This window comes from Ranitomeya variabilis, chromosome 1 (assembly GCF_051348905.1).
Source record: "Ranitomeya variabilis isolate aRanVar5 chromosome 1, aRanVar5.hap1, whole genome shotgun sequence".
Lineage (NCBI taxonomy): Eukaryota > Metazoa > Chordata > Amphibia > Anura > Dendrobatidae > Ranitomeya > Ranitomeya variabilis.
In genome coordinates, this window is record NC_135232.1 from 101,326,742 (window position 1) to 101,350,829 (window position 24,088).

General features: G+C 43.8%; 1 protein-coding gene across 1 annotated transcript in view; it reads right to left on the bottom strand.

Annotated features, from left to right (window-relative positions):
• CMYA5 (cardiomyopathy associated 5) overlaps positions 1–24,088 on the bottom strand; it is a 127,792-nt gene that overhangs the window by 76,670 nt on the left and 27,034 nt on the right. The window contains exons 5-8 of the mRNA XM_077286798.1: positions 16,594–16,827; positions 15,593–15,615; positions 12,619–12,740; positions 4,109–4,258 (exon numbers count right to left, since the gene is read on the bottom strand). Coding sequence (XP_077142913.1) covers positions 4,109–4,258; positions 12,619–12,740; positions 15,593–15,615; positions 16,594–16,827 — 529 coding nt within the window. The remainder of the gene's footprint in view (positions 1–4,108; positions 4,259–12,618; positions 12,741–15,592; positions 15,616–16,593; positions 16,828–24,088) is intronic.

Genomic DNA, 24,088 nt, shown 5'->3' on the forward strand with positions numbered 1-24,088 from the left:
AGCAGTTTCTGAAATACTCAGACCAGCCCTTCTGGCACCGACAACCATGCCACGTTCAAAGGCACTCAAATCACCTTTCTTCCCCATACTGATGCTCGGTTTGAACTGCAGGAGATTGTCTTGACCATGTCTACATGCCTAAATGCACTGACTTGCCGCCATGTGATTGGCTGATTAGAAATTAAGTGTTAACAAGAAGTTGGACAGGTGTACCTAATAAAGTGGCCAGTGAGTGTATATATTTATATTCTTTTCTCCATGATGCATTGATTGTGGGATTGTCCTGGGATTTGCTACTTAGTTAAAGGCATAGTCTTCTTAATGATTTCCCCATATAGTGGGTATTGGATATGCTATTCCTGGGATTTTTAAGTGTACTTACTATTTGTGCTTGATAATGTCTAGTTTAGGTGTGTATTAGGGTGCCAACCTCCGAGTTAGGTAGGTAAAGTTTTTAGGGCTCATTAGGGATTGACAGTCCTTTCCTGGTCCTGGTTACACCTACTATAGGACACACCTTTTACTTTTATGATATTCCTTTGAGAGTGCTTCTAATATTGAGATGTGTTTTAATATAAATTAATAAGTTATTTTTTTAGGGTTTTTTCTTTTTGGTTTCGATAGATTTGGACCCTGCACAGCTAATGTACTTTTTTCTGGTTTTCACCCCTATTTGATTTGTTATCAATATCGTATTGGAAAGGTTTCCACACTTGGCAATCCCATTGATCAGCTGTTATTTGCACTGCTGATCTCCGGAGTTAAACACTTTGAATGGAGTTGAAAAAAGCAGCTCGACTGAAAGTGTACCAGCTTCTGCCGAGTACTGCAGAACAGTGTCATTAAGATTATTCTTGACCATTTTTCCTGCATTCAACATACTAAGTTCAAGAACTGACTGTTCTCTAAATGACTTATTTATTCCACCCCTCAATGCATTCATGATGTTATGACTTATCCGTACAGATAGCTATACAGTACAGACCAAAAGTTTGGACACACCTTCTCATTTAAAGACCTTTCTGTATTTTCATGACACTGAAAATTGTAAATTCACACTGAAGGCATCAAAACTATGAATTAACACATGTGGAATTATATACTTAACAAAAAACTGTGAAACAGCTGAAATTATGTCTTATATTCTAGGTTCTCCAAAGTAGCCGCCTTTTTCTTTGATGACTGCTTTGCACACTCTTGGCATTCTCTTGATGAGCTTCAAGAGGTAGTCACCGGGAATGGTTTTCACTTCACAGGTGTGCCCTGTCACGTTTATTAAGTGGGATTTCTTGCCTTATAAATGGGGTTGGGACCATCAGTTGTGTTGTGCAGAAGTCAGGTGGATACACAGCTGATAGTCCTACTGAATAGACTGTTAGAATTTGTATTATGGCAAGAAAAAAGCAGCTAAGTAAAGAAAAACGAGTGGCCATCATTACTTTAAGAAATGAAGGTCAGTCAGTCTGAAAAATTGGGCAAACTTTGAAAGTGTTCCCAAGTGCAGTGGCAAAAACCATCAAGCGCTACAAAGAAACTGGCTCATGTAGCGCCCCCACTGCCGCAGGGCCGAGGGGTACCCGGTACCGGGCCTCTGAGTCTCTGCCCTGGGGTTGTCACAGTGGCTAGACCCGGTCCGTGACCCTGCTGAGGGGCGTACAGTGAATGGTGGATGTGGATGGTGGTGGTGGTGCGGTGCAGTAAATAACGAGGACACCAGGTTGCAGTCTCTTTACCTCTTTACTGAAGGTCTCTGGGTCCTCAGTCCGGAATACGGTTCACCAGGCTGCGCAAGTCCGGCCGGTCCGATGGCACCTCCAGAGTTCTCCTTGCAGGTGGAAATCTGTGCCTACCTGCTAGCGCTATGTGTTGTGGTCCTTCCCTGCTGTGCTTACGGAAAGTCCCCACAACTGTTGTGTCCGTTTCTTAAGTTCCCTCACAACTCGATTAGATGATGTTCTGCTAATCCTCCGTCCCTCCCTGATGTTACGGTTAGGACGGCACCCGTATGACGGGTAGGCTCGGAGCTCTTCCGGGACCCTAGAGTCGCCCCTCTCCACAAGTTGCCCCCCAAGACTGCATAGGTGATTTAGATGAGACAGCCCGCCTTTGACTGACTGTCCTGCCGTTGGTTTGAAGTATTGCCTGAACCTGAATATAGTAATACTTCCTCGGCGTTCCGGCCGCCGGTTGTGCGCCTCAGTAGGATGTTGCCTCGGTCTTACAGCACGACTCCTACTGGTATTCTCCTTCTTGCTTTGATCTCGTTTCTCACTCAGCACAATATATCTCGCTTCTGTTCCTTTCTTAGGGCACCGCCGCTATGCTGAGCAGGCACGGTCCCGTGACGTTCCTTCTTGTAGCCAGGCCTCTGTCAGGGTCCCAAACCTGACAGGGACCCTACCGAATCTTCCCCCACAACACCCTCTGCCACCAGGTGTTGTCTGGTCCAACCCAGTCAGCTTTCTCAACTAACTTCCTGCCTGACCCCCAGTTTACCCACAGTGGTGAGGAGTGGCATAATAAATAGCACCCTTATCTCCCCCTGGAGGCCTGACTGTGAAATGTATTGGTGTATGTGATACCTGGTCAGATGAACTCCTTCAGTGCCATCAGACGTACCATAGCCCCCCTTAGCGGCGGAGCCACAGTACTGCAACGACCAGGACTCTGGGGCGCTGCACTCACATGAGGAGCGCCCCAGGAAAGGAAGACCAAGAGTCACCTCTGCTTCTGAGGATAAGTTTATCCGAGTCACCAGCCTCAGAAATCGCAGGTTAACAGCAGCTCAGATTAGAGACCAGGTCAATGCCACACAGAGTTCTAGCAGCAGACACATCTCTTCAACAACTGTAAAGAGGAGACTTTGTGCAGCAGGCCTTCATGGTAAAATAGCTGCTAGGAAACCACTGCTAAGGACAAACAACAAGCAGAAGAGACTTGTTTGGGCTAAAGAACACAAGGAATGGACATTAGACCAGTGGAAATCTGTGCTTTGGTCTGATGAGTCCAAATTTGAGATCTTTGGTTCCAACCACCGTGTCTTTGTGTGACGCAGAAAAGGTGAATGGATCGACTCTACATGCCTGCTTCCCATCATGAAGCATGGAGGAGGAGGTGTGATGATATGGGGGTGCTTTGCTGGTGACACTGTTGGGGATTTATTCAAAATTGAAGGCATACTGAACCAGCATGGCTACCACAGCATCTTGCAGCGGCATGCTATTCCATCCAGTTTGCGTTTAGTTGGACCATCATTTATTTTTCAACAGGACAATGACCCCAAACACACCTCCAGGCTGTGTAAGGGCTATTTGACCTAGAAGGAGAGTGATGGGGTGCTACGCCAGATAACCTGGCCTCCACAGTCACCAGACCTAAACCCAATGGAGATGGTATGGGGTGAGTTGGACTGCAGAGTGAAGGCAAAAGGGCCAACCTCTTGAAGCTCATCAAGAGAATTCCAAGAAAGTGCAAAGCAGTCATCAAAGCAAAAGGTGGCTACTTTGAAGAACCTAGAATATAAGACATAATTTCAGTTGTTTCACACTTTTTTGTTAAGTATATAATTCCACATGTGTTAATTCATAGTTTTGATGCCTTCAGTGTGAATGTACAATTTTCATAGTCATGAAAATACAGAAAGATCTTTAAATGAGAAGGTGTGTCAAAACTTTTGGTCTGTACTGTATTTATAAACAGAATACAAGGTATAGACACACAAAGGGGCCAATTCATTAAGACTGATGCCGTTCATGCAAGTATGTGTGTGGAAGTCAGATGTGCTATGAATTAGGCGCATCTTACAAGTGACAGGCGTCTCCTCCAGAGATGTACTCCTATAGGGTTGGCTTAGCCACGCTCTTTCTTGCCTATGCCCTGCCCTTTTAGTTGAAGTTGGCTGGAACTGACATGAATATTCAAAAGCTGAAAAAAAAATTGTGACTTTTTAAAGTGTTTTATGCCATAATTCTGGCGTAAGCACCTTAAAGAATTGGGCCCTTATTCTTCTAATTAATTTCAGGACTCAGTACATTCACATGATACAAATGGTTAAAATGTAATATCGACAATCATCAGCCTCTAGTTGCATTCATGCTCCATAGCTTACCGTTGTCATCACCTTTGCCTTGAGGCTCCTCCATGCAATAGACCTGGAAACAGTCAATTACGTCTTCCTCACTTATTGTCCAGTACACGGTTATAGAGGTGCTGGTTGCGGAGTTGTGCTCTTGTGGTTTTAACTTTGGTGTCTGGGGAACTGCAGAATGAAGGACAAAAGGACAATGATATTAAAGAAAACTTTATTCTGACAGTGACAAGACATTTACATAAAGAAGGCATAAAGAAGGCCACCTTCACATGTCTGTTTTTTTCACACATGTTCTATACGTGTCCGTATTTTTAGTGGACCGAGAGTCTACAAAAAATAAAAATGGAGACGTGTCCAAATTTGATTCTAGTGATGGGTTAAAATCCATGAGTCAGAGGAAAAACTTGGCCAGCACACGGTTGGCATCCATGTGCTGTCTGTTTTTCACTGATTTGTCGATTGGAGAACCTTAAGAAACTTCTATCAGTTTTTTCTTTTTTTTTTTTTTTTTATGCAAACTAGAAAAACTGATGAAACTGATGGTTAAAAACCTGACACTCGGACCAAATACGTCTGAAAATCTTTTTGGAAACACTGTTCTGTTTTTCATGCATGTTAAAAAAACAAAACGTGAAACAGGCCTCATGATCAATCCTAAGGTTCGTGCAACTATTCCAGATATCTCTGCTTTGATGGGTCTGGACAGTGACAAATCAACATACCCAGTATATTAATGTATCAGAATTAACAAGATTAGGGGAGTGCAAAGAGATGAAGCTCAACAGGAAAGACTGAAATAGATCCTGAGGGCAAAATGAACTTGTAACATACTTATCTACCTGATTTTCTGCCAGTTGCTGCTTCTCTAGGTTTGTGGTGTCAGAGATGGTAAGTGGCTCATGTGGAGTGTGCTTAGCATAATCTATTTGAGTGACTCTTCCATCTAACTGGTCAATCAGGAAGCTCGATCAAAGGACCATCAAAGGGTAGGCTTGGTTGGCCCCTAAGTGGTCATGGAGCCCTGTTTAAGTTTGTTGTCTAAATTACCTTGTGCAAGTATTGTATTTTTGGATACTATGTTCTGGATTGACATTTTTCGTTCTGAGCCAGCTATTGTAAGACTTTTCTTCTAAATTAACTCTTTGACTCTAGCTCTGGTTTTGACCATAGGCTATATGTCCCTTCATTTACACAATTGTTCTGCTGTCTTCTCTTCTCATACAGTACTCTTGGACTCCTATTCTGTCTTTTTCTAGTTCTTCTGTGGTTAATGGTTATGACCTTATCTTTTTTAGTAACTTTTTTTCGGCTTGCTCTAGTAGTCAGTGACTACTCTGTAGTTGCAACCCTGGGATCTTGTGCAGTGAAATCCAGATTCCTATATATATTGGTTAAAAGGCAAAACCAAAGACTTCCTTAGATTTTGCCAACTACAGTAGTGTGTGCAAAGTCTGACCTCTTTGAGCTGATGACCCGATTATATTAATGCTCATTCATCTCTTTTCCATGATCCTTGGGTTATTTTCTTACACACTTATTTGGAGGACATTCGGTTAGGGAAGCTAAAGTTCTCACAACCCATCAAAATAAGGTCCCTTTCACATTGTATTTTTTGTATGTTCAATGGCCCCATTTGGGCTTACGTCCAAACCACCTCCCCAACAACAAAAAATGGGAATTGGGTGCATGAGTCTGCAGGACCATTGACTGTAATGATGGAGTCACTGTGTGCCCTGTCGTATATAACTTTCAGCTTTCCATGCTTATTGGTGGCAGACAAACGAAATAGAATGGGGGTTTGGATGCAAGCCTTGACGGGGCCCTAAAGGATGTAACCAACCTGGTCTTGGTCTGCTCTTCATTAACTATAATGATGGAGATGAAGTCACTGTGTGTTCTGTAATGCAGCATTTTCAGCCGCATACCCAAATTGGAGGCGGAAAGCAAGACGCGTGGGGGTTCCGACGTGAGCCCTGACAGGGCCCTAAGGGATGCAACTAACCTGGTCTTGGTCTGCCCTGCATAGGTGTCCCACTGCGAGAGTACAGTCAACCTTTTTCGTACCAGCAGTGGTAATATGGTGTATGTGAAATATATATGAAAGTTTGCATGAACTATGTTTAAACCTTCAGAAGTTGTGTATAAAGCCTCTATATTTATGACACATTACCTCACATTCAGATAAAAGCCAGGTTAGATACAGTATTTGTAATTCTAAAAATATAAGGTGCATTCTGCTTATCATAACACTTGAACTGGGCACAGGGGTACCCTTAGCCCAAAAATCCTAGTAATTAAGGAACGTGAAGCTTTATAGCTGTCTAGTAATGATGAAAGGACACAGGTAAATTGATTGTGCCAATGTTTCATTCCTTCGGAAGGAGCAGTAAAATGCATATATATAATTATTTAACAAATATCATACCACTGTGGGGATTTATAAAAGCGTTCTGGACAAGGATCTCTCAATAAGATAATAGTCTGGGGACCTGTGATACATGGAATGCAGCTGAAAAACTCCAGCTGTCAGCAATACCAAGTATATGGATGATATCTATTACACTTGTGGGTAACTGCTGAGTAAACAGGTAAAACGAACAGCAAAATATGAGACCTCTGTTAACGAGACTACACCGGCTATAACCTAGGTATACAAATTCAGCTTAATTATATGCCCTTATAAAAAAGTGATAAAAGTGAAAATATGAAGGATATCGGGCTCTCAAGAAGCTTCACATTATACCAAAGCAATAATTTTTTATCTCAGAATGACGTCATAGTATGTTAAGAAAACTGTAGAACCATAAAAAGAAGAAAAAAATAAAGGATTTCCCACAAATTTTAAAGGACATGTTAATTTGCCTTAAAGGTGTTGTCACAATAGGATTGGTGAGTAAACTGGGACCAGGGGCACCTTTCCTGGCCCTAGCACTAGGGGGCACCCTAGCTCGCCTTGTTCTCCGGGATACCTCAGATGGCGAGGATGCCGGGGCCTCTGCCCTTGTCCTGTCTCCTAGCTGCAGCCCTGCATCTGTCCTCCTCCCCCTCCAGGGGAAGAGAGGCGCTACTGTGTACCGTAGTACACCAACCCAACAGACGGGGGAACAAAGACAAGGGTAAAAGAAAATTCCACTCACACAAAATATACTCTCACAAATAACAGAGGTATTCACCAGGGTGTGAAGGACGGGGGGAAAAATAAGGCAGCTAAGGATATGGAATTTCCAAGCATACAAACCAAGCAACAGTCGCACAAAAAACTTCTCCAGCTATCCTTATCCATACCAGCTCCTCTCACTCCAGGTCTATGTAGCAAGTGCTAACTCAGACAAAGACCTGGCCAGAAGGCCTAGCTTTTATAGGAGAGGAGTGGCTAACCGAGCACAGATGAATGCAGGGATTTCCACATGGCCTATTAATCCCTGTCCTGCTGAAAGAAAACAAACACATTTAATACACCGGAGAAGTGCTTCTTCTCAGCGGTGAAGCAGGAGCCATCAGATGCTGGCACTGCTCTGTCACGGTAACTCTGTGACAGGTGTTGTCCACTTTATTTTTATTTTAACAAATGTGTGGGGGACATGAATTTGTGGCCATTACGAATATATAAGTAATATGAGTCCACCTCCAGCAGATGTTAGTGCTGTAACCTAATCAAAAAGAACACACCAAACCCATATAACACATGATGTGAGGTAAGCAGAAACACTTAAGATAATAAAGACCAAAGAAGTATATATATTTATTACAATCAATGTAACAATACAATAATAAAATCACAAAAGTGAAATATGCCTCACAAAAATGTGGGGGGAGGACTGACAATATAGCCCATACAGACCGACAGGAAAATGTTACATGCAAGACAGGTAAGTAATGACCCAGTATAATCCCTCAATAAGTATAGACCAGAAACTGAATATACAGTCTGCTCATAAAGTCATGGTGCTCTTTTGACCAGTCACTGGAAAGCAACAAAAAAAACATAGAAATGTGAAATCTGCTCCAAATAAAACAAAAACTCTCCCAGTTTCATACCTATTCAGTGCAGTTCGAAGTGGGCTCCATTTGTTGCCCTACACACATTCAAACGATAGTGAAGTTCTTGCCACACACTGGTAAGGACGTCTGGTGTAACAGAGTGAATAACATCTGTGATTCTGTGTTTTAAGTGATTAATGTAATTGATACGTTCAATGTTCACATAACCCCAAAAGTAAAAGTCTAAGGGCGTCAGATCCAGGGATCGTGGTGGCCATGGCTTCACAGAACCCCTGCCTATCCACCGCCGTGAGAATGTTCTATCCAGAAACTCACGATCAATGGTGGCGTAGTGTGCATTGTTCGTGAGTTTCTGGATAGAACATTCCCCGGGTGGTGGACAGGCAGGGGTTCTGTGAAGCCATGGCCACCACGATCCCTGGATCTGATGCCCTTAGACTTTTACTTTTGGGGTTATGTGAAGCAACATGTGTACATTGAACATATCAACGACATCACTTAAAACCGAGAATCACAGACGTTATTCACTCTGTTACACCAGACGTCCTTACCAGTGTGTGGCAAGAACTTCACTTTCGTTTGGATGTGTGTAGGGCAACAAATGGAGCCCACATCAAACTGCACTGAATAGGTATGAAACTGGGAGAGTGTTTGTATTATTTGGAGCAGATTTTACATTTCTATCGTTTTATTGTTGCTTTCCAGTGACTGGTCAAAAGTGCACCATGACTTTACGGGCACACTGTATATTTCAAAGATGCAGAAGTTGCAAACATGCACCTATTCAAAATGTAAACCCTGAACTGGAAAGAGAAAGTGGCTGCGGTATAAAGTTCTTGTGCAAAATAACAACCAACAGTCTAAGTTCTAATGCCGAGAGAGTACTGACAGTAAAAATAAAAGGGCCATGATGGTAGAGGTGCCGTAAGTTTTACCTGATGTAGGGCGGTGGTCACGGGCATGTCAGACATTCCCAACCCCGACGGGCGTTTCGAATACACTTTTTCGCGTTCCCTGAAATACGCTGCTGCCAAAACGCTACTATTCCTGATTGTGGACACGTACCCTAACTCTCTTGATCTTAGCCAGGCTGCTGGTGGAGGAGCATATGACCAGACCTGCCCATCACCTTCCTCCGATTGTAAAACAGCTTTCTCAAGCACAGTGTTTTTTCTATTGGAGGAAACTGATTGACGTGTCTGGTCACATGCTCCTAAGTTAAGAGATCATTGCCTTGTACAAACAGAGAAAAGGATGCACAGGTATAGTAAAGTAATGACCTAACTGTAATGTTCCTAGAGATACAGTTGGAAGCATAGCCTAAAAGTTCAAAGTTTAATGTACACTAGTTACACTACCTGGATATGTGAGAAATAAGAAGCTATCACCAAATTCCTGCCGTGGCAGGTGGTCAAAAATCCTAGTGACAGCAGGAGGCATGCAGCAAGAATTAGTGACAGCAGGCACTGAGGTTTCAGGTTGCATTGTAAGATGAATGCTAAATGCTGATGGTCTCTGTGAAGATCTGATGATGTTAGTTGTAATCACCTAGGCAGGTTAAGGATGCAATTAGTTTTATTTCTTCTGTCCACAATCCTACAGCAACTACAGGTAGATGGCCAAAATACAATGCCTTCAGTCCACAAGATCCCAACCCAGAATCGGTAGTTAGACAGTCCCCGTACCAGGTGATATCCACTGTCTCCCAACTTTTGGTTGTCCCACAGCTTTTGGTATCTCCCGCCGGTATAGTCTGCAGTCAAAGCCTATGTTCCTCCAGACGACGGATATCACGACCATAGCATGTGTATCCCACACCAGCCAGCAACTGTGGTGCTTAAAGGGAATCTGTCACCAATTTTTTGGGTTACCAGGTAAAAATATCATTCAATTTAGTGTCCCCTATGCATTACATAAGTACTTTTGACGCCCCTTGACTCCCCACGTATGATCCATAAATACCGTTTTTATTCCTCCCGCGCTGTATGTAAATATGCTTGGTCCGGTCTGATGGGCATGGCTTATTGTCCGTCTCAAAGTACTGCAGTGCGCAGGCTCCGGGAAAGGTCAGAAAGGCCAGGCGCCTGCGCACTGCAGTACTTTGCTCTGCCATTAACAGGGCAGATAAAGTATGCCTGTGCAGGAGCCACGACAGGAAGCAAAGAAGAGGATGTCATCGCATGAAGATGGGAGGCACTGGACCCAGACCCCGACACCCATCGGACTGGACCGCACCAGGATTGCCCCTGGGTGAGTATAATCTAACTTGTTTTTCTTATCTTTCAGGTTACATTGGGGGCTTATCTACAGCATTACAGAATGCTATAGATAAGCCCCTGATAGCGGTGGCCACAGCTTATAGGCCAAAAATGGGGTGACAGATTCCCTTTAAAATACTTTATTCTGGCTGTGTCTTTATTTAACCTGTAACAACTATAGGATTAGTAATGGATAGGTTATTATTGACACCTCTCCATTACTAAGCTGGGCTTGATGTCACCTTACAATACAAAGGTGACATTAACCCCCAAACTATTACCCCACTAGCCACCGCTACAGGGCAAGTGGGAAGAGTGAGGCTAAGTGCAGGAACTGGCAGCTGAGTGCTGATGTTTTTATCCAGGGAAGGGAGGGGGGGCAATATCCATGGTCTCTTCCTAGGCTATTAATATTAGACCGCAGCTGTCTGCATAGCCTTTGCTGGTTATTAATTATGGGGGACCCCACGTCATTTTTTGGGGGGTTCTCCCATTTTAATTGCCAGTAAAGGCTAAGTATACAGCTGTGAGATGATATTAATAGCTTAGGAAGCTCCATGGGTATTACCCCCTTCCCAGGCTATAAACATCTGGCCCCAGTCACTGGCTTTCCCTCTGCTGGTTTTGAAAATTGCGCGGGAGCCCACGCCATTTTGTTCTGTAAAATAATCTTTTATTAAGTAAATACATGTCCAGTAATTTGCACACACACTGTACTAATTGTATTTGTCACTGACATCTATATATCTACCTATTTTATTTGTATTTACTGTATATAATCCATCTCTTCTCTCCTGTCAGCTCCTGCAGTGTTTTTACGAAAGCCGGCAGATGAATTACCGGCTTTTCTTCTATCTTTCTGTGCAATATCAATACATACATATATGTGTGTGTTACTAACATGTATATATATATTTATTCTATGTGTATTTTTCTATTCTATCTATTCTATTCTAACCTGTCAGTGTGATTTTACTGTATACCGCACATGAATTACCGGCTTTTCAAAGGACACCGGTGCTTAAAAATCGGACAGCACTCGCATGGTGCGAGTGCTGTGCGATTTTTTTGTCTCGCATCCATTGATTTAAATTGGCGAGTCTTGACCGATATACGCAGCAAATTGCACCATGCTGCAATTTCACTCGCACGTATAATACAGCCGAGAAAAATAATGGCGATGGAAGCTACCCAATAGATTAACAGCGGTCCGAGTGCTATACGATTTTTTTCTTGCATAGCACTTGTCCGTATTCCTCGCTAGTGTGACTTCGGCCTAAAGCTATGATATACTGCTTCTATTTACAATTTATATAGGGATATATGCAATAACTAGACAGTGTAGTTGAATCATGTTCAAGTTCCCCTAGGGGCAAGTGTGAAAAAAATGCTGTAATACTAGGTGACCACGCTTTGCCTTCAAAATTGCATCAAAGCATCACCTCCACACTGTTATTGAACGAACTTGGCAGTGAGGTTGTTGCAAACATCTTGGAGATCTAACCACAGATTTTGTGTGGATGTAGGGTTGCACAAATACTTGAATCTCATCACACAATTCCATACAGACTTTATGATGTTGAGGTCAGCGTATTTTTTAAAGAGTTCTTACTATGCAGCAATTTTTCCACATGTGCCTAAAACTTTCACTGCACTGTAAAATTGTGAATCAACCCCCTTTTCTCAGTTAACAATTAAAGAAATAAAAGTGCCACTTTCATAAAAGTCCCACAATTAATAAACCCGTATGGTGAATGCCATAAAAAGAAAAATAATTATAAAGGCGTGAACCCCAAATGGTATGAATAAAAACGTCAGCTTGCTATGCATAGTCCTCATATAGCTCTAATGACAGAAAAATAAAAAAGTTAGAAACACTTATGGAATTATTAGGTTTGGCTTTAGCAATACCAGCACCGTTTCTGTCCATCTCTTGCTGTATTAACAAAAAAATTTCCCGCTGAACAAATTTTCATCGTGTAAAACACACTGAACAAAATGTGCTTGATAAATGTGTTTCAGCTGCAGCGGCCAATATCTTGTGACTCCGGACAGGTTATCTTACATATCGGTCTTCTAGAATTAGCATGTGCTGTCTTCTAAGAAGCTCAGGGATTCAAAGTGACAAGTCATCGTGGAGTCGTCTCACCACTGACAGATGTCCTCTCCTTTGCCTTTCAGAGCTGTCAGCGTAGACTTGTTCCAGACACCATGGGATATTTCATATCGAATCTGTAAAACTATTTACATTCAATAGCTCACGTATACCTGGTAAATGCTTGATTGTCTTCTGATCGTCCTTAGAAGGTTTTGCGGCAATATGATCAAAGAGAGAGAATGCCGTGGGCATCTTGTCTAGCGATACAGTGTTCTCCATCGCTTTACGTAACCTATAGGGTTAAACACAGATACCTTCATTAGAAATAGACTTACAATGGCTGGGAAACCCCATTTATGTATGGTAAGTCAGTATTGGTACAGTATTTGAGGACTTTTATGGTGGTTTCTAAATGGCACCGTGCTAATTATTTACCTCAGACAAGGCCAATACAATAAAACTCCTTTGATACACGTTGCTTTTTTGCTGCTTTTTCTGAAGTCAAAACCTGATTTCTTGGATGTAAAGGAGCTGCTTAAAAAGAAGGTTTTTGCAGCTTTTTTGCTGCATTTTTGGAGCAGATTAAATGTGTCATTTGTCTACACTACATGGCTTATAAAGTTAGTTTTGTTCACCAAAAATGCGGCAAAAACGCATGGTTGCATTTTTTGCAGTGTTTTGCACTTCTCCATTGCTTTCTGTGGTAAAAAACACTGAAAGAAGTGACATGCTGCAGATTTTTTTAAAAAGCAGCGGTTTTCCAAATCAGTCAGGGAAAAAAAAGCTGCGTGTGTGCAAGAGATTTGTCAACGCTTATAGACTTTTCTGGTACTGTAAAAATCAGCTTTTCATTTGCATAGAAAAAAGCCCAGCAGCATATAAAACGCTGCAAAATGGCAACGTGTGAATGTAGCCTAATTATTATAAACCTATAAACAAAAGGAAGCCTTATGCCAAGTATATATTAAAATATATGGAAATCTTTATTAAAATGTATACATACACATAATTAATAAAAAAAAACCAAAAACGTTTTTCTGGGGTGGATGCAAATACACAAAATTACTGCATCCATGGAGTGTACACTAAATTCATCAAGGGTTCAATACCTCCACATGTTTTCATGATTAGCCTATTAATATTGAGGAGTAATTTAAATAGTTTGTGTATGACCAATGTGAATAAATCTATAGGGAGATAAACCGCATGCACAAAGTCTGAAAAAAGGTTAGGGTAGATAGGCCAGGAAGCCTTAGGATATAGGGAGTCAATATCACTCCTATATTTCAGTTTTGTGCATGGGCAGAAACTCCTATGGTAGTAATTATAGCCTAAATGGAACACTAATATCAGAAAAATAGATATATATTAAATACAATAATAGTTTATCACATAAGAAACGTCCATCAGACAAAAGGCATCTCAAAGTGCTTTCAGTGCATAAAGTGCAAATGAATGTACTTGCTGCAATTAAGCTGGGTATAGGTAAAGTACCTTATAGTGGTGTATCATAGTGAAAATATGGTAATTAGCAGCGTATCACATGAACTAGCAATACAATACCACTGGAGATAGGCACGCAAAGTAGGGGTAATAGCATAGTATAGGCTAAGTAAATAAGGCAAGTGTTCACAACCTGAGGATGCAGCAATGGTCCCTAACGCGCTTTTCACTTTAGCTTCTTCCTTTACAGAAAACCCCCCAGGAAGAAGCTAAGGTGAAATGCGCGTTGGGGACCATTGCTGCATCCTCAGGTTGTGTACACTTGCCTTATTTACTTAGCCTATACTATGCAATTACCTCTACTTTTCCAAGTCTCAATTTCAGTTTCAATATGTGACCACAATGGCTAATTACTGGGCTTAGTGGTGACGCTCCAGATGGCACCAGGTTCCTAAGCATAGTGATTGGCTGCAGTGAACTTGTGTGCTGTAATCATCCGGCTTGTCAATAAAGACTGGGGGCAGCAGCGCAGAGGCAGTGCTGGAGTAGCCAGCAATTATACTGTAGCTGAATTTGTTATTTTTAACTTCCGCAAGCCTATAAAATAGAAAAACTATTTCTAAGAAATCCCTTTCAACTGTAATGAATGTGAGGGGGTGCTCACTATGGGACAGCCCCTTCTTAAAGGTGTTGTTCCCTTTCACTTAAGTATCTACCCTGGCTGCAGGCTACTATATAAAAAAACCACATTGTACTTACTTTCCCTGGGTCCACTGGCGAGTCTCGCCCGCTGCTCCAGTAAAGCAGCCAATCACTGAGTTCAGCAGCTTTCCCAGTGTAGATGAAACGCCCCCTTCAGAGCCACTGTGCTCAGTGATTGGCTGCTGTGCCGTCTACAGAACGTCAGCGCTGCAGCAAATGCCAGAACATCAGGAGCAGCGGTGGAGATTCACCGGTGGACCCAGGGAAAGTGACTATAGTGCAGTTTGTTTGGTTTTTTTCAAGGGTAGAAACTTAATATTAGGGGAAGAATCCATTTAATAATCCAGCTTGTAGATCAAAATAAAAAAAATGCGTATTTACCTCTGATGTGTCTCTCCGGGGTCATGTGACATTGTTATTCTTCTTTATTATTATTTCACTTGAACGGACGTTGAGCATCTGATTGGCTGCAGCGGTGATGCGATTAATTAATGCCATGTGAGCTCCAGGAGACACACAACTGGCATCAGAGGAGCCGTGCAAGTCCAAGATGCGAGTATGCATTTTTCTTATTTTGCATTTAATGTGGTCTTGCTTTTAGTACATTTAGGAGGCCATAATGGCACAGCGAATATAAAAAACGTAGAGTAGGACTGCCCCATTATGAGAATGCCTTGGCGTGGCGGCTCAAATAATTGATCAATTGTTTGCTAAATGTCTCATTTTGAAATACAGTTAGAAATCAATATGTGCACTTTATGTATTGCGTTCTGACCATAAGCAGCGCTGGCTTCTCCCCTTTTTTATTTTGATTTTTCTTATTTTGTACTGTTTACTGGTGCTATTACCAACGTGGACAACCCACATTCAGATCTATGGAAAGGCATATACATTTCTGCAATATATCTACATATATTAACATTTACTAAAAATGTAATCTCCAGCTCTAAACACAGACAATCTTAACAAAGCACACATAAGAGGCAAGAGGGACTGTACCTGCTATTGATATCATTATGAATCTAGAAAGAGAAAAAAATAGAGATTCATAAAGCTAATATACACGTACTGAATTTTTACACACCACCTAATTTGGGGAGGGGGGGTGTTCTTATATAATTGTTTATCACTGAGTCCAAAGATAGGTTATAGGTTGCAACATTCACATGAGTTGTAGGGGATATCATTGCTGTTGCAGCTGTGAAGACATGGCAGTTTAATTAATTGATCTATATCCAAACATCCGTATAATACAAATTCCGTAAATGGACCATAATGAAATCAGAAATGCATGTGAAGCCGTTCTAACACACCTGAATATAAGCTAGGAAGTGGACAATGATATGAATGGAGATTGCATATAGCAAAGTGACAGGCACAACCAACGTACAATCCCTAGGTGCTACATGCTCACATAGCAAAAAATGTGTATCCCAAAAACAGGACTAAGAGCTATAGGAATAATAGTGGCGCCCACTAGTAGGCATCATGAAAATTACTATTTTATTAGTGCTGCAAGGCAAAACATAAATTCTTTAAAAAAAAATATTGAAAAGGTACTATTGTGCTACACATAGAAATCAAAGTGGCTCATCATGATAAGTGGCTCGAATTACCCCACGACCTCCTGTAAACAAAGGACCTTGGCCAACAAAAGAAATAGGAACCCCGCAGCAGCATAAAGTGCAGCTATGTAGTGTAACAAAGTATATGCATATAGAAGAATGGTGGTCTATATGTCCACACGCGTATTGCCATGTCACACGTGGCGTCTACAGGGATCTCTGATATGATCGGGGGTTGGGTGGATCCAAACAGTATCTATATAAGTGCAATCAGCCATTGAGACTTAGCTCTGTAAATGTTGCCATACCTTTATATAATATATGGGGGTGGGATTTACACTATAGCGCCTGTATACTGTAATTTCAGGATTATGTATAGTTATATAACTGCACAACAGACATGTAAAGTATATAACCTGTATGTGGGTGACTTACACTCAAAAACATAACAGGATCCAGTTCATTGAGCTCCTTAGCGGCTTTCTCCAGAATTTCCTTTGCTGTATCGACACTCTGCTGGAAACCGACCATCTGATCATACAAGTAATCCATCTTCATCTTCTTCACTTCCTCAAAACTCTCTCTCTTTTTTTTGTGCTGGTCAATTATTGTTTGTACCGTTTTTTCATTTTCGTCTGTGAAATGTTTCTCGGCTTCTGTGCAGTTTTTCTATGAAGATCATATGGATTGTATCAATGACAGTAGTAGGAGTGGAGGGATCATTAATTATTAGGAAAAAATAAAAGGATGAGGTTTTTCAGACAAGTTGTGATCAACAGCTTTGACATTGCAGAATCAGGTTACTTTCCATGATATTTAGACCTATTCCCCACCCCTATCCAATACCAATAGCAATAAGACCAACGAGGGTTTAGTTGAGCAAAAAATAAGAATGACCTGATGGAACAAAGGATTAAGAACCAGTCACGTTGTACTTGTAGTTTGGGGGTGGATATGCCATGGATTTGATAGGTTAGGGGGAAGGAATGAGGTTGGGTTATATGGGACAATATATGGTGAGGGGTGAACAGGTACCTCCCCTTGCTTCTTAAATTGTCATACCACCCACCCGCCCCTAGTATATATATATATATATATATATATATATATATATATATATATATATATATATATATAAAAAAAAATGTGTGTTTAAAATGAAAGTGCCAAATAAAATTATTTAATAAAAAAATAAATGAAAATGTATATATGGGTATATTAACAGTTGATAAAGAGAATGTTTTCAGATATGTATTACTTTGCCACAAGCAGCGGGGGATAGGTCTGGGTCAAAGGCTCATTAAGTGTCGTGTCTGTTTGCATAAGGGGCGTTATTGGTTATGTAGCGCCCCCACTGCCGCAGGGCCGAGGGGTACCCGGTACCGGGCCTCTGAGTCTCTGCTCTGGGGTTGTCACGGTGGCTAGACCCGGTCCGTGACCCTGCTGAGGGGCGCCCAATGAAAGGTGTGGGTGGTGATGATGTTATGGTGGTGCGGTGCAGGTCGCGGTAAATGACGAGGACACCAGGTTGCAGTCTCTTTACTGAAGGCTTCAGGGTCCTCAATCCAGAGCACTGTTAACCGGACTGTCTGAGACCGGCCGGTCCAAAGGCACATCAGGAGTTCCCTTGACAGGTGAGAATCAGCGTCTACCTGCTAGCGCCTATGTGTTGTAGTCCTTCCCTGCTGAGCACCCCGGGATAGTCCTCACAACTGATTCTGTCTGCCTCTGATGTTCGTTCTCTCTCCGTCCCCCAGATGATATGGCAGGACGCACCCGTATGACGGGGTAGGCCTGGAGTTCTTCCGGGACTCTAGAGTCGCCCCTCTCCCACAGCTGCCTCCGTTGTCTGCTTAGGTGTTTTAGTGAGACAGCCAACCTATAATTGGCTGTCCTGCCGTGGTTTGAAGTAATGCTTAAAGTCTCTTACTTTCTCGGCGTTCCGGCCACCGACTGTTTGCGCCTCAGAAGGATGTTGCCTCGATCTTACAGCACGACTCCTTCTGGTCCTATTGCCTCTTTGCTGTATTCCCGTTGCTCACTTGTTGCGTTGTTCTCTTAGGAGTCTGCCAGGATCCCATCCCTGACAGGTCCTCTCTCTAGCTCTTCCCAGTTACTTCTCCCCGTCTTGTTGTCCAACCCCCAGTTTTACCAGAGTGTGAGGAGTGGCCTACTAGATATAACCACCCCCCCTGGTGGCCGGAGTGTGAAGTGTAGTGTGTGATACCTGGTCAGGTGAACTCCCTTAGTGCAATCAGACGCAACATCACTCCCCTTAGCGGCAGAGCGACGTTACTGCAACGACCAGGACTCTGGGGCGCTGCAGTTACATCTCAATATAACTGGAATGCGCAGGTCCTGCATGGTTAGGGGTGCTAACCATGTGGTGTTAATACCATACTCCCTGGGCTGGTGTGGTGCAGTCAAGGAAAGTTCTCTAGGACATGGGGATTGCCTCAGGCCTGGGCCTATTAGTCTTAAAGTTAAAAATGTTTATTGTGGGGACGCCAATGTTGTGGCTGCTTCTGGTTTCGTTATGTTATAATTTAATAAAAGGCTGTGGCCATTTTACCCAAGTCGCATGCAGTCATGTGTCTTATTTACATATGGGAAGGAGCTGCTATTGGCTAAGGAATAATGAAACGACTGGATCCCTCTTAGCTTGTCAAGAGCTGGAGAGACTGACCAGAATGATATTTGTAATAATAGAACAACACGGCACTCGTAGTAGTGTATAGAGTAGGTGCTCAAGTAGGGTATCCAGCCCAACAAATCCAAATCCGAAAAAACTTGGCACTCTAGATGAATAATCACATCAATAAAGAAGCAACTAAAATGGATTCTAGCCACACTCAAAAAAATGAGGGACTTTAGGGAAGGTACACTCATACTTGGTGGAGACTTCAACTTGGCCCTTGAACCCTCCATTGATACAACAAAAAAGAAAAGTGCAATCTCTCTTAGGGACTTAGTTAGACTGAAACAAGCTCTCCACTCATTAAACCAGGGGCGGACACAGACAGCTTAGGGCCCCTGTGCAAGAAATGTATCTGGGCCCCCCTCCTTTCATCGCGACCAAGCTACAGATATACATTTTTTTTTTACAGTCTCCTCTCATATATATTGCAACCCTTATTACACAGTGCTCTCTCTTTATGTATAACACCGTCCCGTATCATATAGTTCCCTCTTGTTATGTACAGCACCGTCCCTTACGTATCAGATTCTCATTATTTTTGTTATTTATACCTCCCTGTTCTTTATTACATATCATCCACTCCTGTTAGATATAAACTGAAATGATGGCTGATGGAGCATGGGAAAGCTTCTTTTGTGATGGATGCGGCTGATGGACTGGTCTTCTGGTCAGATGCTGCTCCCTCAGCAGTCATTTTACATTTTACAGGAGAGGACACCATGCAATAAAGAGAAGACGCTGTGAATACAAAAATAATGAGAGATGATACTGGGTAATAATGGACGGTGCTCCACATAACAGGACGCTGTTAGTGATGAGCGAATCTACTCGTTACTCGAGATTTCTCGAGCATGCTTGGGGGTCCTCCGAGTATTTTTTAGTGCTCGGAAATTTACTTTTTCTTGCCGCAGCTGAATGATTTACATCTGTTAGCCAGCATAAATACATGTGGGGATTCCCTAGCAACCAGGCAACCCCCACATGTACTTAGCCTGGCTAACAGATGTAAAACATTCAGCTGCGGCGAAGAAAACTAAATCTCCGAGCACTAAAAAATACTTGGAGGACACCCGAGCGTGCTCGAGAAATCTCGAGTAACGAGTATATTCGCTCATCACTAGACGCTATATAATAAAGGACGGCACCATACATAAATAGGATGTTACGTAATAAGGGACGGGAGGGTACCGATACCGCAGATGCGATTTCAGGATACGGTCACCGCCGAAGCAGTCACAGGAAGCGAGCACTAATAACAGTAAACAGGGTATGGGATATGGGATACTATATCAGACTAGGGATGGGGGACCTGGCAACATACAGTTGCATACACACCAACTACCTAACATACTGTAACTATAGGGATTGCTCAGGCACCTCCCTACTGAGGAGGGTGCTTTTTATACAAGATGTCTCCACGCTTTTGGCTGGGAGACACGTTGCAAGTGAACACACATTTAACTAAATGCCTACCAGCTGAGCATTTACCATGTGTACGTGCTGCCCCTTTTAGAACAGGGGAGTGTGCACAGATGCACCCTAGGCACCCCATCGGGACACAGTGCAGCATGCATAGTGGAGGTAGAAGGCAGGAGCATGCTGGAGACAGTGCCATGGGCCGGTGAGTAAGCTGGTGTCCCTGCATAGAGGGAGGAGGGGACACCATGTCAGGCATAGCGCTACATGCCCCTTTCTGAATTTGTCTTGTTCTTCTGCAACACATGGAAAAAAACTCGATTCTACTCACCTTTCTCCGCTCCCATGCCACACGGCGTCCTCTTCTGCAACCGGCGCAAGAGCCGCCAGCTGACTTGTCGTCACTGCCATATGACCCCCAGTCATGGACACACCGAGGTCAGATGCTGGATGCAAATTGGTCAGCGGCGTGTACTGCAGCGGAACTGGCGGATCACCGTGCTGCAATATATTTCAGCTGAATGTGCATCCAAGGATGCAGATCGCGCTGAAATATTCGCTGGTGTCAGTGGCCGCACTCCACTCCTGGGCCCAATGCAGCTGCGACTTGTCTGGCCCCGGGAATGCCCCGCTAAAGGGAACCTGTCACCAGGTTTGGCAGATATAAGATACGGCCACCACCTTTCAGGGCTCATCTACAGCATTCTATAATGCTGTATATAAGCCTCCGATCCGACCTGTAAGAGAAGAAAAATAAGTTTTATTATACTCACCCGGGGGCGGTCCGGTCTGATGAGTGTCACAGCTCCGGGTCCGGCGCCTCCCATCTTCTTATGATCGCCGCCGTACTGCTTGCATCATGGCTCCCCGGCATTGCGCTCCTGCGCAGTCGTACTTATCTGTGCATAGTACTGCAGTGCGCAGATGCCAGGAAAGGTCAGAGAGGCACAGCGCCTGTGCACTGCATGACTTTGCTCTGCCCTCAACAAGACAGATAAGTACGCCTGTGCAGGAGCGCGATTCCGGGGAGCCATGAAGCAACAGGAGGACGGCATCGCAAGAAGATGGGAGGCCCCGGACCCTGAGCTGCGACACCCATCGGACCGGACCGCCCCCCAGGGGAGTATAATAAAACTTATTTTTCTTATCTTTCAGGTTGGATAGGGGGCTTATCTACATACTTACAGAATTCTGTAGATAAGCCCTGAAAGGTGGTGGCCGTATCTTATAGCGGCCAAAACTGCTGACATGTTCCCTTTAAGTGATATTTACCCTTACACTTACTACCTACTGTGTCTCAGATACTTATATATATATATATATATATATATATATATATATATATATATTGTACATACATGCATAGATAACCAAAGTACACATCGATACATGAAAACACTTTTGGCCATGACTGTGTGTATGTGTGTGCATTATATGTAGCATATACAGTATACTGTATATATATATAATTATAGACACACAGATAACTGCTGTACACTCAGGTTCTAATACACACACATACATATATATATACATATATAGTGTACTGTGATTATCTTTGTGTCCCACAGATACATATGAGCGCTGTGCATAGGAACATATACATACACTAGATGATGGCCCGATTGTAACGCATCGGGTATTCTAGAATATGCATGTAGTGCGACGTAGTATATAACACAGGCCACGTAGTAGATTGCCCAGTCACGTAGTATATTACCCAGCCACGTAGTATATTGCCCAGTCACGTAGTATATTGCCCAGCCATGTAGTATACAGCACAGAGCCACGTAGTATATTGCCCAGCCATGTAGTATACAGCACAGAGCCACGTAGTATATTGCCCAGCCACGTAGTATATTGCCCAGTGACGTAGTATATTGCCCAGTGATGTAGTATATTGCACAGAGCCACGTAGTATATTGCACAGCGACGTAGTATATTGCCCAGTCACGTATGTCACAGGTTAAAAAATAAAAAATAAACATACTCACCTTCGGATCCGAGGGCCCCTTGTAGTTCTAACATACTCACCATTCTCGTCGCTGCTCCTCAGCGTCCCGTCTCTCTGCCTCCTGGGATCCAACGGCGCTGTGCCGATGGGCGCGAAATCTTCCGTTCCTAGCGGGACCGCTAGGTCTTCTGGGTAATTTCACAAAGCATCGCTGGGAAAGGAAGATGGCGGCAGGCGCGAGCGGACAATGGAGGGTGAGTATAGTAGTTTTTTTTTTATTTTTTAACATTACTTTTTTTTTTACTATTGATGCCGCATAGGCAGCATCAATAGTAAAAGGTTGGGGACACACAGGGTTAATAGCGGCGGTAACGGAGTGCGTTACCCGCGGCATAACGCGGTCCGTTACCGCCGGCATTAACCCTGTGTTAGTGGTGACCAGAGGGGAGCATGGAGCGAGCGCCGGGGACAGTGACTGCGAGAAGCATTGAGCGGAGCGCCGGGGACAGTGACTGCGGGGAGCATGGACCGGAGTGCCGGGGACACTGCGGGGAGTATGGAGCGGAGCGCCGGGGACACTGAGTGCGGGGAGCGGAGATAATGGAGCGGATCGCCGGGGACACTGCAGGGAGCATGGACCGGAGCGCCGGGGACACTGCGGGGAGCATGGACCGGAGCGCCGGGGACACTGCGGGGAGCATGGACTGGAGTGCCGGGGACACTGTGGGGAATATGGAGCAGAGCGCCGGGGACACTGCGGGGAATATGGAGCGGAGATAATGGAGCGGAGCGCCGGGGACACTGACTGCGGGGAGCGGAGATAATGGAGCGGATTGCCGGGGACACTGCGGGGAGTAAGGAGCGGCCATTTTCTTCCAGACTGTGCCTGTAGCTGATTGGTCGCGGCAGCCATGACAGGCAGCTGGCGAGACCAATCAGCGAATGAATAACCGTGACAGAAGGACAGACAGACGGAAGTGACCCTTAGACAATTATATATACATATATACACATACTTATATATAGACTTTTACAAACAGGTGCACAGAAGTATGGTAATACACATAGGTGAAGGTAAGTCTCTACACATTTTGTTACTTACACGTGCCGTCCCTCTGGCAGGTGCATTCTTCCATCTCCAGCAGCTCCGTCCTGGAGGTCTTCAGTCCTCCATCAGCACTTACTGGCCAGATCTCCAGCTCTCGCCAGTCCTCCTGCCTCTTCACTACCTCTGATAGCTGCAGAGTGTTCTCCCCGTAGTCAGTGGATCTGAGACTTCTTCCTCCTGAGAAGCTCTGTCAGGTGCCTGACCCATGTGAACATCGGATATCACATCAACCTCCCCTCCCCCGTAGCCACTTACCACCCCTGTACTGAGGGGTCTTTACTGGGCTGCACTGGCCACTCATCAGCATTCACACTGCAGCTCCTGCATCTGAATGGGCCAGTGCCGCAGTTTTCCAATAAAGCCCCCTCGGTACAGGAGGTGGAGGTAGCTACAGGGGGATTGATGTGATCTCTCATGTGAACATTGATCAGGCAGTTCAGTTGTCAGAACTCTCAGGAGGCAGCAGAGGTGACAGATGTACTGACTGCTCAAAGGCAGTGAGGAGGAGGCAGGAGACAGGACTGGCTGAGATCAGCCATACTTACAAGGCCTGTTCCTGCCTGCACCAGGAAGAGAAGCTGGGGGCGTGTCCAAGGATTCCAGGGGGCATGTCCAGGGATCCTGGGCTCCTTCATCATATCAAAGAGCCAGCGGCAGCATCAACTCAGAGGAGAGGAAGAGGCCCCTCTCTGACAGCAGAAGACTCGGTACGGCCCCTTCCTCTCCTCTTAGTGTAAATGCAGCCGCTGGCTCT